Below are 16,368 nucleotides of genomic sequence, written 5' to 3' on the forward strand. Positions count from 1 at the left end.
CGCTCAGTCGCCTCCACTTTTCGCGACTCCTCGGACGGTAGTCGCCCCAGGCCCCTCTGTCCCTGGGATTTCCCAGGCAAGAATGACTGGAGTGGGTTGCCAGTTCCGTCTCCAGGGGGCCTTCCCGACCCAGGGAGCAAAGCCGCACTGCTTGGCCGATTGCCTACCACCGTGCCACCTGGGAGTGGACGCCACGGTCCCCCCGGGGGTTGCAAAGCCAGCGCTCAGGTGAACAATAACTCCGCTCGCCGCGCCGCTGGAGCGCAGGCACCCGGGAGCGCGCAGGCCGAGAAGCTTCAGTTAGACGGCAGCGGCCAATCAGGGCGAGGGCCTCCCGCGCCGTCGCACCGCTCTGGGGAGGGACTTCCGGCGCCCTCGTCGTGGCAGTGATTTTTTCGCGCCCGCTGGGTCCTTTCCGGCTGCAGACCGTTGTGTCGCGATCTGGGTGACCGCACCAGGAGGGGCCGAGAGGAGAGCCTGTCCCCGCTGCACAGAGGCAGATCTGACACGGCGACGCCGCCCGGGGAGACCCGCGCTGGGCCCAGTAGAGGCCCTGCAGTGCCCGAGTTCTCAGGCCGCTTCCGGACCCGCTCCGGCCGCAGTCAGATGGCGGCGGCGGCGGTGGCGGCGGCGCTGAGGGACCCGCCTCAGGTAAACGCTCGGTCTCCGGGCCTGCACCGCCCGCACCCCGCCAGACACTGAAGCTCCGAGCGCGATGCTCCTGCTCAAGTGCCCGCGGCCGCGGGATCTAGGACGGTGGGGCGGTCGTGGGTGGGGTCCTGTGTCTGACAGTCTGATGGCTCGCGGAAGAGGGTGACAGGCGGAGGGACCCCCAGGCGCAGAGGCTTGGAGGTCGTACTGAGGCAGGAGGATGGGGAAGCCTGGGTCCATCTTGTATGTGCAGTAAACAAGAGTGTGAGGTGATACCAGGCCTGGCCTGGCAGAGGGAGAGGTTGTTCCTTTATTCTGAGCGACTTGGAAACCATGGAGAGTTCTGAACGGACAAGGAACACTGTCAGGGCTTTAAAAGTTTTCAAAAACCTGCTCTGAGAAGGAACATACTGGAATGGGGTGACAGAGAAAGGCACAGGAAGTTGATTCTTGTCTAAGGGCTCAGGATCTGATAAGAGGCAGCACTGAGGACTGAAGCGCAGAGGTTAGTCAGGTTGACTTCACGAGGTTCCAGTGCCAGGTGGGGATACAGGCGAGGTGATACGCATTGAGCCCAGCCATGGTTGCCTTCCTTTCCCCCCAGGTTCTGAAGGTTGAAAAGGCACATAAGGAACCTACCTAAAGCAGGAGAGGATGTCCCAGCCCCTCACTGGTTCTGGGTGGCTAATACTGAAAGTTCAGAGGGAAAGTAGGCAGTGCTTCAAAACAGCATTCAGGACTTCTCCTGGGTATGGGATCCCTCAGAGATCTGGGATAATACTAGATCAGTTTGATTTTGTTAAGCACTCTCTAAATGTCATGTTCCAGGTATATAGGTGAGTCCACAAAGATGCCTGTGATGTGCGGCAGGGTGGTGGGAGAGCTGTGGGAGTACAACTGTGGGGTCTGAAGATGTGAAGGAGGTTTGGTCAGCTAATGTGCACATCAAGAGGAAGTACGAATTGAGGGCCCACAGGCCCTGGTGCTGGTGACTTAAGGGTAGCGATGAGACCATGTTTGGCTGTGTCTTGGAGGCACAATGTGGGAGTTCTCAGGGGAATTACCTGGTGGGAGGGATGGGGCCCTGTAAGCCAGGTCCAGAGTTTAGGTGGAGTTTATTCCTCCTGAGCACCGTCTTTTGTGGCTGAAGGCTCAACAATGATTAACGGGACAGTGAAGAGAGATCAGGCATCATTGGCACCATAGCCTGAGGTGATGAACTCTGGGGGAGGATGACTGGAATAGATGTGTGAGATGAATTGTGGGTTTTCAGAGAGAGAATGTTTATGGTTTCATCTATCTCATTCATGACAGGGTGGTGTGACCTTTGAGGATGTTGCCCTGTCCTTTAGTTGGAAGGAATGGAAGCTCCTTGATGCGGCTCAGAGACGCCTGTACCATGATGTGATGCTGGAGAACTATGCACTTATATTCTCATTGGGTAAGACTGTCACCCACCCCAGACTGACCTGGGCTAGGCTCTATATCCTGCCTCACCCTCCTTTCCTCAAGGGGTGCCCTGTTCAAACACATGCACCTTGGGCACTGTTTGTTTCCTCAGCTTTCTGGCTGGTTGTTTTGATAGATAGGGCAGGGTTGTTTGCACTGCCGTTGTCTCGCCTTGTAGCCCCAATTATTATTATTATTTCCAAAAAGAATAAAATAATATTACTGTTTTCCTTTACAGGGTCATTGTAAGGATTAAATGAGATGCTGATATAGTTTCAATACTAATAATTGAATAAGCATAGGGATTTCTGTATTCAACCCTAATACGGATGTATTTGAAGTCAGCAATCTTGCAGTGAGGCTAATGGATTGGATCTTCCTTCCCTTTTCCCTGACCAGGTGGTGTATCCAGATCCATGGCACTTCTGTGTCCCTGGTTTTGTTCCGTTTTATTATCTCAGGTGTCCTCATGTCTCTGTATGCCAAGAGTTGAAGGCATTGTCATGGTCATAACCTGGATCATGGGCTGTTTTTCAAGGATATCCATTATGGTTCTGTCTGTAGTGTTTAGATCTCTTCTTTTCCTTTTCTCTTATTGAGTTATAATTAATAATACCGTATACATTTAAAGTGTAGAGAGAGTTCCCTGATGGTCCTGTGATTAGGATTAGTTCTCTCATTGCTATGGCCTGGGTTCAATTCTTGGTTGGGGAACTGAGATCCCACAAACCTTGAGGTGGTGAACTCTGGGGGAGGATGACTGGAATAGATGTGAAGATGTGAGATGAATTGTGGGTTCTCAGAGAATGCTTATGATTTCATCTTTCTCATTCATGACAGGTGGTGTGACCTTTGAAGACAGCCAAAAAATTTAAAAAAAGAATGTATATGCTATGAATTTTATATAAAGAAAAGAATGCTATGATTTTATTTATACACACACATATTATGAAATGAGGACTATAATAAATTAACATATCCATTACCTGATATATTTACCTTTTTCATATGTGTGAGAACACTTAAGATCTACTCTCTTAGCACATTTGAAGTGTACAATACAGCATTATTAACTGTAGGCTCCATGCTGTATTAGATCCCCAGAGCTTATTCACCTTATAACCAACCACCATTTTCTGTAGACCTGAGCCCCCATTCTTTGTTTCTCTGGTTTCAACTCTCTTTTTCAAGATTTCATATATAAGTGATACCATACAGTATTTGGGCTTCCCTGGTGGCTTAGATGGTAAAGAATCTTTCTGCAATCCAGGAGACCTGGGTTTGATTCCTGGGTTGGAAAGATCCCCTTGAGAAGGAAATGGCTACCCACTCCAATATTCTTGCCTGGAGAATTCCATGGACAAAGGAGTCTGGTGGGCTGTGGTCCGTGGGGTCACAAAGAATCAGACATGACTGAGCAACTTTCATTCATTCAGTCATACAGTATTTGTTTTTTTCTGACTTATTTTACTTTGTGTTAAGCCTTCCAGGTTCATCAATGCATGCTTTCCTTTTTTATGACTGAGTGATACTCCATTGCATATAAATACCAGACTGTCCATTTATTCATATACAGATAGAGGCAAGGCATACCTCACAGACATTGCAGGTTTGGTTCCAGACCACCACAATAAAAAGTGAGCATGACCCTAAAGCAAGTGACAAAGTTTTGTTTCCCAGTGAATGTAAGTGTTATGTTCATGCTGTGCAGTAGCCTAAGTGTGCAATAGCATTATATATAAAATGACAACAAATATACTTTAGTTAAAAAGAAGTCTTCATTGCTTGAAAAATGTTAACTGTCATTTGAGCTGTATCTTTTTGCTCTTCCCTTAATTTTGGCTGATCAAGGTGCTGATTAATCAGGTTGCTGAAGGTTGGGGTGGCTATGGCAATTTTTTTAAATAAGACAATGAAATTTCTTGCATGGATGGACTCTTCCCTTCATAAATGATTTCTCTGTAGTATGGAATGCTGTTTGATAGCATTTTACACACAGTAGAAATTGTTTCAAGGTTGGAATCAATCTTCTCAAACCCTATTGCTGCTTTATCAACTAAGTTTATGTAATATTCTGAATCCTTTGTTATCATTCCAACATTCTAAACAGCATTTTCACCAGTATATTCTGTCTCAAGAAGATGCTTTCTTTTCTCATCTGTTAAAGTTTTATTCTGAGATTGCAGCAATTCAGTTCTCTTCTAGCTCCATTCTTATTCTAGTTCTCTTGCATTTTCCACCACATCTACAGTTACTTCCTTCACTGAGGTCTTGAACCCCTCAAAGTCACATGAGAGTGTTCTTCAATCAGCTTTTCTCCAGATTCTGTTAGTGTTGATATTTTGATCTTTTCCCATGATTCATAAATATTCTTAATGGCATCTAGAATGATGAATCCTTTCCAGAAGGTTTTCAATTTACTTGACCTGGATATATTAGAGGAATCAGGCCTTCCCAAATGCTCAGTGGTAAAGAATCCAAGTGCCAATGCAGGAGACATGGGTTTGATCCCTGGGTCAGAAAGATCCTCTGGAAAAGGAAATGGCAACCCACTCTAGTATTCCTGCCTGGGAATCCCATGGATAGAGGAGCCTGGTAGGCTACAGTCCACGGGGGTCACAAAAGAGTCAGACGTGACTTAGAGACTAAACAACAACAACAGTTAGAGGAATTACTATCTATGGTGTCTATAGCCTTATGAAATGTATTTCTTAAGGTTGGCAGTCTAGTCTACTTGATCCATGGGCCACAGAATGGATGTTGTCATACTAGGCATGAAAACTATTAATATACATCTCCATCAGAGCTCTTGGGCAACTGGGTACATTTTCAGTGAACAGTAATATTTTGAAAACAATCTTTTTTTCAGAGCAGTAGGTCTCAACAGTAGTCTTAAATTATTCAGTAAACCATGTTATAAATATATGCGCTGTCATCCAGGCTTTGTTGTCCTGTTTATAGAGTATATGAAGAGTAAATCTAGCATAATGTTTAAGGGCCCAAGATTTTCAGAGTGATAAAGGAGCATTGGCTTCAACATCTAGTCACTGGCTGCATTAGCCCCTAACGAGAGAGTTTAGCTTGTCCTTTGAAGCCAGGCATTGACTTCTCTCTCACTGTGAAAGTCCTAGATGATATCTTTTTCCAACATAAGACTATTTCATCTGTGTTAAAAATCTGTTGTTTAGTGTGGTAATGTTTATTAATTAGCTTAGCTAGATCTTTTGGATAACTTTGGTGTAGCTTCTGCATCAGCATTTGCTGCTTCACCTTTTGCTTCTGTGTTATGGAGACAGTCCCTTTCCTTGAACCTCGTGAACTAATCTGTGCTATCATCAAATTTTTTTTTTGCAGCTTCTCACTTCTCTCAGTCATCACAGAATTGGAGAGGGTTAGGGCTTGACTCCCTTAGGCTTTGGCTTAGGGAATGTTATGCCTGGCTTGATCTTGTATTGTTGTTGTTCAGTTACTAAGTTGTGTCTGACTTTGCGACCCAGTGGACTGTAGCACACCAGGCTCCTCTGTCCTCCACTGTCTCCAGGAGTTTGCTCAAACTCATGTCCATTGAGTTGGTGATACCACCCAACCGTCTCCTCCTCTGATGCCTCCTTCTCCTCCTGCCTTCAGTCTTTCCCAACATCAGAGTGTTTTCCAATGAGTCAGCTCTTTGAATCAGGTGACCAGAGTATTGGGGCTTCGACATTGGTCCTCCCAATGAATACTCAGGGTTGATTTCCTTTAGGATTGACCAGTTTCCTCTCCTTGCAGTCCCTCTGACTCTCAAAAGTCTTCTGCAGCATCACAGTTCCAAAGCATCAATTCTTTGGCACACAGCCTTCTTTATGGTCCAACTCTCACATCCATACATGACTACTGGAAAAAAAATGTAGCTTTGACAATACAGACCTTTGTTGGCAAAGTGATATCTCTGCTTTTTAATTAATATGCTATCTAGGTTTGTTATAATTTTCCATTCAGGGAATAAGTGTCTTTTAATTTCATGGCTGCAGTCACAATCTGCAGTGATTTTGGAGCCTAAGAAAATAAAATCTGTCACCACTTCCACTTTTTTGCCTTTGATTTACCACAAAGTGATGAGACCAAATGCTATGATCTTAGTTTTTTGAATGTTGAGTTTTAAGCTAACTTTTCACTTTCCTCTTTGACCCTCATCAAAAGGCTCTTTAGCTCCTCTTCACTTTCTGCCATTAGAGTTGGGGCTCACTATTCAATTCCATTGATCTATGTGTCTTTTTTAATGCCAGTACCATAATGTGTCGGTTACTATAGCTTTGTAATACATTGAAATCAGGCAGTATGATACCTCTCGCTTTGTCCTTCTTTGCCAAGATTGCTTTTGCTATTTGGAATTTTTTATGAACTTGAGGATTGTTTATTTCTGTGGGAAATGTCTCTGGAATTTTGATATGGATTGTTTTCTATCTGTAAATTGCTCTTGGTAAAATTAACAATATTAATTCTTGAAATCCTAGAACACTGGATATCTTTTCATTTATTTATGTCTTCTCCACTTTCTTTCATCATTGTTGTATAATTTTCAGAATATAAATTTCTCAACTCCTAGGTTAAATTTATTCCTGAATATTTTGTTTTTTATTCTATTTAAAATAAGGTTATTTTCTTAATTTTCTTTCAGACAGTTTTTACTAGTGTATATAAATGCAACTGAAACAAATTTGTATATTGGAGTTTTTTTTTTCCTGCAGCTTTACTGAATTCATTTAGTAGGGTAGAATTTTGGGGTTTCTACTTATAAGACTATGCTACCTACAAACAGTTTTGCTTCTTCTATTCTTTCTGTTAAAGTGCTGGACTTAATATGCCAGCAAATCTGGAAAGCTCAGCAATGGCCCTAGGACTGGCAATGGTCAGTTTTCATTCCTATCCTAAAGAAGGACAATGCCAGAGAATGTTCAAACTACTGTACAACTGTGCTTATTTCACACGCTAGCAAGGTAATGGTCAAAATCCTTCAAGCTAGTCTTCAACAGTATGTGAACTGAGAACTTACAGATGTACAAGTTGGATTTACAAAAGGCAGAGGAACCAGAGGTCAGCTTGCCAGCATTCATTGGATCATAGAGAAAGCAAGGGAATTCCAGAAAAACATCTACTTCTGATTCATTGACTATGCCAAAGCCTTTGACTATGTGAATCACAACAAAGTCTGGAAAATTCTTAAAGAGATGGCAGTACCAGATCACCTTACCTATCTCCTGAGAAACCTGTATGCAGGTCAAAAAGCAACAGTTAGAACCAGACATGCAACAATAGACTGGTTCAAAATTGGGAAAGGAGTATGATGAGGCTGTATACTGTCACTCTATTTATTTAACATACATGCAGAGTACCTAATGCAAAATTCCAGGCTGGATGAATCACTAACTGGACTCAGGATTACCAGCAGAAATATCAGCAACATCAGATATGCAGATAATACCACCCTAAGGGCAGAAAGTGAAGAGGAACCTCTTTGTGAAGGTGAAAGAGGACAATGAAAAAGCTGGCTTAAAACTCAGCAATCAGAAAACTAAGATCATGGCATCTGGTCCCATCACTTCATGGCAAATAGACAGGAAAACAATGAAAACAGTGACAGACTTTATTTTCTTGAGCTCCAAAATCATTGCAAATGGTGACTGCAGCCATGAAATTAAAAGACACTTGCTTCTTGGAAGAAGAGCTTTATGACAAAGCTAGACAGCATATTAAAAAGTAGAGACATCACTTTGCTGACAAAGGTCCATATAGTCTAAGCTATGGTTTTTCCAGTAGTCATGTATAGATGTAAGAGTTGGACCATAAAGAAGGCTGAGCACTGAAGAATTGATGCTTGCAAATTGTGGTGCTGGAGAAGACTCTTGAGAGTCAGTTGGATTGCAGGGAAATCAAACTAGTCAGTCCTAAAGGAAATCAACCCTGAATGTTCAGTGAAAGACTGATGCTGAAGCTGAAGCTCTGGTACTTAGGCTACCTGGTGCAAAGAACCAACTCATTGGAAAAGACCCTGCTGCTGGGGAAGATTGAGGGCAAGAGGAGAACAGGGCAACAGAGGATGAGCTTGTTGGATGTCATAACCAACTTTTTGAACATGACTGAGCAAATTTGGGGAGATAGTGAAGGATGGCGAAGCCTGGTGTGTTGAAGTCCCAGGGGTGGCACAGAGTTGGATGTGACTTAGCAACTGAACAATGACAGCAATTCTGGTTTGAATGCCTTTTCTTTCTTTTTCTTCCCTACTTACTCTGGGTAGGGCTTCCTGTACTGTGTTGAATAAAAGCAGAAGGCATCCTCGTCTTGTTCCTGATGTTAGAGGAAAACCTTTTTAGCTTTGAGTGTTGAATATAATGTTGTTGTTGTTTAGTCATTGATTTGTGTCCGACTCTTTTGTGACCCCATGGACTGTAGCCCGCCAGGCTCCTCTGTCTATGAGATTTCCCAGGCAAGAAGACTGAAATGGGTTGCCATTTCCTTCTCCAGGGGATCTTCCTGACTTAGGGATCAAAACTGTTTCCAGCTTGGCAGGTGTATTCTTTACCACTGGGCCACCTGGGAAGCCCGGAATGTGATGTCAGTTGTAGCCGTATCAGATGTGTGGTGCGTTCCTCCTATATCTAACTTGTTGAGAGTTTTTAATCTTGAAAAGATATTGAATTTTATCAAATGCTTTTTCAGCATGTATAGATATGATTATGGGTTTTATCTTCCATTGTGATAATGTGTTTGTCACATTTTTTGATGTTACACATGATGTTTAACCTTGTTAGCATCCCCAGGATAAATCCTCCTTGATTGTGATGTATGATTCTTTTAATGTGCTGTTAGATTTGATTTGTAAGTGTTTTGTTGAAGAGTTTTGTATCTATGTTTATCAGGGGTATTGTCCTATAATTTTCTTCTCTTGTGTTATGCTTAAATAGCTTTGATATCAGAGTAATGCTGTTCTCATAAAATGAACTTGGAAGTGTTCCTGCTTCAAGTTTTTGGAAGACTTTGAGAAGGATTAATGTTAAGTCTATAAACATTAAGTACATTTCCCAGTGATTCTGTCTAGTCCTGGGCTTTTCTTTGTTGGGGATTTTTTTATTAGTGATTACATCTCCTTACCATCTCCTTACCTCCTTATAGATCTGTTCAGATTTTCTATTTCTTCATGATTTAGTTTTGGTTGGTTTTATGTTTATAGGTATGTTATTCATTTCTTGAGGTTATCTAATTTGTTCAAAATTAGAACAAATTGTTCATTGTAATTTCTTCTGATAGATTGTATTCCTGCAGTATCAGTTGTGATGTCTCCTCTTTTATTTCTGAGTTTGAGTCGTCACTCTTTTCTTTTCATCATCTAACTAAAGGCTTGTCAATCTAACTAAAGGCCTTGTATCTTCTAAGAAACTGACTCTTGGGAATTCCCTGGTGGTCCAGTGGTTAGGACTCCGTACTTTCACTCCAGGAGGCCCAGGTTTGATCCTTGGTCAGGGAACTAAGATTCTTTAAGCCACACGCTGTGGCCAGAAAAAAAAAGCCCTCTTAGTTTCATTGATGTTTTCTATCATTTTCCTAGTCTCTGTTTCACTTTTCTGCTCTGATCTTTGTTATTTGCTTATTTCTGATAATATTAATCTTAGTTCTTTTTTTCATATCTTGAGGTATAAGCATACACTGTTTATTTGAGGTCGTTCTTTTATTCTTAATGTAGGCATGTATTGCTCTAAACTATCCTCTTACAGTTGCTTTTGCTGCATCCCACAAATTTTGGTGTGTTGTTTTCATTTTCATTTGTCTAAATATTTTTTTTTAAACTTCTTATTTAACCTGTAGGTCATTCAGGAGTGTCATTTAAATTCCAATATTTGTGAATATTCCAGGTTTCTTCCTGTTAATGATTTCCAGTTTCATACCATTGTAGTTTGAAAAGATACTTGATACGATTTTCATCTTTGTAAATTTTTTAGTATTTGTTTTGTGACCCAACATGTGATGTCTCCTAGAGAATGATACATGCACTTGAGAAGAATGTGTATTCTGCTATAATTGGATAGCATCTTTTGTACATGTCTATTAGACCAAACGGTTGGTCTTAGGTGCAGTTCAAGTCCAGCGCTTTCTTATGCAGAGTGGGATATTGAACCCTTAATATTATTGCAGCTATCTATTTCTACCTTCAGATTTGTTAAAATTTGCTTTATATATTTAGGTGCTCCAATATTGGGTACATATGTATTTGTAATTTTTATCCTCTTGATGAATTGATTGCTTTATCATTATGTAATGACCTCCTTTGTCTCGTGACAATTATTTACTTAAAGAGTATCTCATCTGACATAGTATAATTACCCTGCTTGTGTTTTTTAACCCCTGCTTTTGAAAAAAATTTGTTTTTCTATCTATTTTTGGTATGGTGGATCTCTGTTGCCGTGTGGGCTTTTTCTCTAGTTCTGGTGAGTGGGGGCTGCTCTCATTGCAGTGCAAAGGCTTCTCGTTGCAGAGTATGAGTTCTAGGTGCATGGGCTTCAGTGGTTGTGGCACATGGGTTCACCAGTTGCAGCTCCTGGACTCTAGAGCACAGGCTTAGTAGCTGTGGCACACATGGGCTTAGTTCCTCTACAGCATGTGGGATCTTCCCAGACCAGGGATCAAACTTGTGTCTCCTGTAATGGCAGGTGGATTCTTTACCAGTGAGCCACCAGGGAAGCTCCATACGCTGGGTCTTAATTGTGGCTCATGGGATCTTCATTGCCACATGCAAGATCTTTTTTTGTTTCATTTGCATGTTTGTGCAGAGAGTTGCCCCTTCCAATAAAGTGAATGTGTACCTCATCAGCATTTCTTTCCATTCAGGCTTCTGGAGTGGAGAGGAGAAAGTTCAGACTTCCTTTGAACAGAGTGTTTCTGTGGCAGTGTCACAGGCAAGGACTTCCAAGGAACCTTCATCTTCTCAGAAGACTCACCCCTGTGAAGTGTGTGGTCCAGTCTTGAGAGGCATTTTCCATTTGGCTGAGCAGCAGGGAACACAACACAGCAAGAAATTATTGAAGTGTAGGGCATGTGCCAAAGGATTTTCTTTCAGTACAGACCCTCAGCAGCACCGGGAGCAGCACAAGCAAGAAAAACCACCCATAATCAGTGTGGACAGGCCATCATTTGTGAAGAGCTCTAATTTCCATGTGTCAAGGGAGCCATTAAGCAGCAAGGAAGTTGGGGATGACTTCCAAACCACCTCAGAACATCTGAAGCAACAGGCCAGTCACACTGGGGAGAAGCCAAATACGGTCACCCACTGCATGGAAACTTTACAAAGCAAAAAAAGTCACTGTACCAAGGGAGAATGCAAGAAAGCCTTCAGCCCCAAACACACACTTGTTCAGGACCAGAGTGCCTACCCTGAAAGACAGCGTTTTGTGTGCAGTAAATGTGGGAAAAAATTCAAGTATAAATCCTCATTTATTGTGCACCAGAAAGCTCACACTGGTGACAGGCTTTATGAGTGTGGTGACTGTGGAAAATCTTTTAGAGGAAGCTCAGCCCTCATTCAACATCGAAGGATTCATACTGGGGCAAGGCAGTACAAGTGCAGCAAATGCGGGAAATCCTTTAGCCAAGAATTTGTCCTCATTTATCCTCAGAGGAGTAACACTGGAGAAAATTGCCATGTGTGCTATCATTGCGCACAGTCTTCTGGCCACAGCTCCATCTTTATTCAGCAACGGACAGTTCACACTGGAGAAATCAGTTATGAGTGCACTGAGTGTAGGAAGTCCTTTAAACGAAAATCTGATGTAATTGAACACTGGAGGGTTCATACAGGCGAAAGGCCTTATGAGTGCAATGACTGTGGGAAATCTTTTACTGCTAGCTCTGCCCTCCATTATCATCAGAGAGTTCACACTGGAGAAAAGGCTCATAAATGCGGGGAATGTGGGAAGTCTTTTACCTCTAGCTCTGGCCTGCGTTACCATCAGAGAATTCACACAGGAGAAAGGCCATATGAGTGTACTGATTGTGGAAAGTCTTTTACCCAAATAAATCACCTCATTATACACCGAAGAATTCACACAGGAGAAAGGCCTTATGAGTGCAGTGAATGTGGGAAATCCTTTAGCCATAAATCTTACCTATCTCAACACCAGAGAGTTCACACTGGAGAAAGGCCTTTTGAATGTAATGAATGTGGAAAATCTTTTACCTCTGGTTCTGCCCTCTGTTATCATCAGAGAGTTCACACAGGAGAAAAACCTTATGAGTGCAGTGACTGTGGGAAATCCTTTACCAATGGACCAATACTCATCCGACACCGTAGAGTTCACACAGGAGAAAGGCCTTATGAGTGCAATGAGTGTGGAAAATCCTTTACCCAAAGAAATCATCTCAACATACACCAGAGAGTTCACACAGGAGAAAGGCCTTACGAGTGCAGCGAATGTGGAAAATCTTTTACCTCTGGCTCTGCCCTTCGTTATCATCAGAAAATTCACATTGGAGAAAGGCCTTATGAGTGCAGCGAATGTGAGAAGTCTTTTACCTCTAACTCTGCCCTCCGTTGTCATCAGAGAGTTCACACAGGAGAAAGGCCTTTTGACTGCAGTGAATGTGGGAAATCTTTTAGAGATAGTTCCCAGTTGAATCAACACCAGAGGGTTCACACTGGAGAAAAGCCTTATGAATGTACAGATTGTGGGAGATCCTTTAGCCAGAATTCATACCTCTCTAAACACCGGAGAGTTCACACTGGAGAAAGACCTTATGAGTGTAATGAATGTGAGAAGTCATTTACTTCTGTCTCTGCCCTTGGCTACCATCAGAGAGTTCACACTGGAGAACGGCCTTATAAGTGCAGTGACTGTGGGAAATCTTTTACCAATAGCTCAATACTCGTTCGACATCGGAGAGTTCACACAGGAGAAAGGCCTCATGAATGTAGTGATTGTGGGAAATCCTTCACCCAAAGAATTCACCTCATTATTCACCGGAGAGTTCACACAGGAGAAAGGCCTTATGAATGCAGTGAATGTGGGAAGTCTTTCACCTCTCGTTCCACCCTTCATTATCATCAGAGAGTTCACACAGGAGAAAAGCCGTATGACTGCCTCAAATGTGGGAAGTCTTTTAGCCGAAAATCTAACCTCTCTCAGCATCAGAGAATTCACACTGGAAAAAGGCCTTAGATGTATAAGAAATGTATAGTGTCCTTCTTCAGTGTAATGACACTGGACCAAACTGTGAGACACTAATTGCCTCATAAATCCAAACACCAAGAGTAAAGAGATTCTTCATCATAATTTCAGTCGTGTGGGAAGCACGTGTAACTGTGTTGCACACTAATCTGCTCTTGATAGATTTACATCACTTCCAGTTTCCATCACCATATTCATTTCACCTCTAATCTGGCAGGTCTCCACAGTATGCATCAGTCACTACCCCAGCATGCTCAGGGAAGTGTACTCTGTTCTCTCATTTGTTGGAGGAAATTAGGATTAACCTAAACCCTTGGGATGTCTTCATTCCCTTTCTGAGCAGCTTGTGCCTGGGCCTGATGCAGTATCAGCCCAGAGAACATCAAGAGTTCATCTGGCAGCTTGCAGAGGAGGACCACCATTTTCAGGGACATGTTGGTCTGAAGATACTAGTGATTAATTTTTCTAGCTTCCAAGTCACCAGTTAAGAATTGCCAGCCATTGCTGGCAGATCTACCTGACCATTGCTTTGGTTTGTACAGTAACAAAGATGTTACTGTTTAAATCCTCCTTAATCTTGGACGTTCCATTTACCATGTCATGTGTTTTATAAACAGAATTGGGCTCTACAAGCATGAAGAGGTGTGCAACTTTCATGGGGGTATCAAACTTTCTGTGCTTCAGAGGAGACAATACAGAGGCAGAAGTTAGCTTACTAGTTTTTGCCAAATTTGCATTTCTGCCCATGGCCTCCTGTGAAAGACTGCAGGGCTTTCTTGTCCTCATTTCAGGCCTGGATGCTATGATGAGTTTCAGGAAACTTAGATCACCCTGAGGAGGGGTCAGCTGTGACAGCTGCTTCTGGGAGCAGCATAAATATTTTCCCTTGTTCACAGGGAATGCCAGCAGTGCTGAGGGGAATTTCTTCCCCAGGTCCTACCAAGAGCAAGGCAGGTAAAAAAAAAGAGTAAAGATAGAAGAAAAGGAGAATCTCGTCCACAAATGTATCTGTGATCCAGGTCACATTCCTGTTGACTCAGGTGGAAGGTCATTCATTGCTCATTCTATTTGTTGTCTTTGAGGTAAAACTGATCCACAAAGGGCCTGAGAAAGTGGAATGAATATAGGATTGCCAAATCTCCTTTGCAGAAAGTTGGACATAGAAGTTTGGTTTTTGTTGTTGGGTTTTTTTCAATCGTGAACCATTTCAAAAGCTATTTGATGAGTTCTGACATATGTATGGAAGTAAAACCATCATCATAGTCATGGTAATGACTGTATGTTACTGTATATTTATCTCATGACCTTTTATACTCTTTCTTTGCCCTTCACAGCCCTCCATGTAACCATTGATTTATTTTTCATTATAATAGATCTCTTTGCATTTTCTAGAATTCATATGATAGGAATCAAAGTATTTACTCTTCTGCTTTTATTTAAGTTGCATAAATCCTTGAAGAGTCATCAATAATGTATGAGCAACTCATACTTTTTTTTTCTAAGAAATATTCTTGCTTTTGAATATACCACTATTATCCATTCATTTGTTTATGAACATTTGGAGTTTTTCTAATTTTTGACTATTGAAAAAGAAAGCTGGTAAAATATTTGTGTATAATTCTTTATGTGGATATATGTTTCATTTATCTTTATTTCAATAACTCAGAGTGCAAAGTGTGGATCATAAGATAGGTGGGTGTTAACTTAAACACATTATCAAATTATGATCTGAACTAATACCTTTTCTTCTTTTTTTGGTCACACTGTATGGCTTGTGGGATTTTAATATCCCAATCAGGGATTGAACCTGGGCCCTAAGCAGTGAACACCTGGAGTCCTAACCACTGGACTGCCTGGGAATTTTTTTTTTTTTTTCATTCTTATCAGCAGTGTTTGAGAGGTCCATTTCCTCCTGTATCCTAGTGAATACTTTGTTTGGTCAATCTTTTTTTCTTTAAGGAAGCTGTCACTTTAATCTATTGTGTGTATATATATATATATCTTTCTACACAAATGGGGTAGAGGATAACCTTCCAGGATATTAGTGTTTTTATTAGGAATATGCTTATCTTTATTTTTTTGATTTTTATTTTCCTTCTGATCAGTTATTCTTAATTTTAACCCTTTTGATAAGTTTGTCATACTATCTCACTGTTGTTTTATTTGCATTTCCCTAAGGATTCGTGATCATTTTTCAGATATGTATTTGCTATCTCTATATCTTTAGTGAAATGTTCATATTTGCCACCTAATCTCTTGAGTTTTGACTATTTTCTTCCTATTACAAAAGAGCAGTGAAACAGCCAAGTCATACTGGAATTTCACTCATTTTGTGACTTTTTAATTTATGGAGTATTTTAATAACAGAATAATGTGTTCTAATTTTTTCAGGTTTTTTTTTATGCTATGTGCACTCTAATGGACACATATATCATTCACTTTTAATCTGTGTTACTAATGTACTCTCCATCACTTTCTAAAGTCCAAGCATTTAATAAAACCAGAAACCCTTGCTTAATAGTGTTTGCCCGGTTTCCTGATCTATCATCATGGGATTTGGGTTGGAGCAGAACTCTGGAGGAAGGGGGACAAGATGGCATCAGAATGAAGAATCTCAGAGCCCAGCTGGGCTGGAAATAGGGCAGTAATCAGACTCCCCAAGCGCTGGCTCAAGCAGCCAGGGTTTGAATCCTGATCACACAACATCATTATGACTCACAGGCAAATGATTCCCCACCTCTGGGCCTCAGTTTCCCCTTGTAAAACAGGTATAAGATGTGGCTCTACCCATGAACTGTGGGAGGTTGAGCTGGAGCACCCATCTGCTGCCCCGTACTGTACCCACAACCTTACTGGGCCTCCCCGCCAGCCTTGCCAGGCACTCCTCATTTCCCCTAAAGTCCCTGAGCCCCACTGGTGCTGAGTGCATTTGAGAAAGAAATGGGGCTTCTGATAAGCCACTGACACACTCACCTGAAGGAGGCAGAGGCTGCAGAGGGCTGGTATCTCAGTATGGGTTCACCTCCTGGGAATCTCTAGGCACCTCACTAGAGCTTCCTGAGCCTATTTGCTGAAT

General features: G+C 42.0%; 1 protein-coding gene across 1 annotated transcript; it reads left to right on the top strand.

Annotated features, from left to right (window-relative positions):
- Window positions 1–219: 219 nt before the first annotated feature.
- On the top strand, window positions 220–15,800 carry LOC136161844 (zinc finger protein 418-like). The gene is made up of 3 exons (XM_065926963.1): window positions 220–651; window positions 1,966–2,092; window positions 10,960–15,800. The coding sequence occupies exons 1-3, from the start codon at window positions 607–609 to the stop codon at window positions 13,281–13,283; spliced, it is 2,496 nt and encodes an 831-aa protein (XP_065783035.1). The 5' UTR covers window positions 220–606; the 3' UTR covers window positions 13,284–15,800.
- Window positions 15,801–16,368: the final 568 nt, after the last annotated feature.

Source organism: Muntiacus reevesi, chromosome 2 (assembly GCF_963930625.1).
Source record: "Muntiacus reevesi chromosome 2, mMunRee1.1, whole genome shotgun sequence".
NCBI classification, from domain to species: Eukaryota; Metazoa; Chordata; class Mammalia; order Artiodactyla; family Cervidae; genus Muntiacus; species Muntiacus reevesi.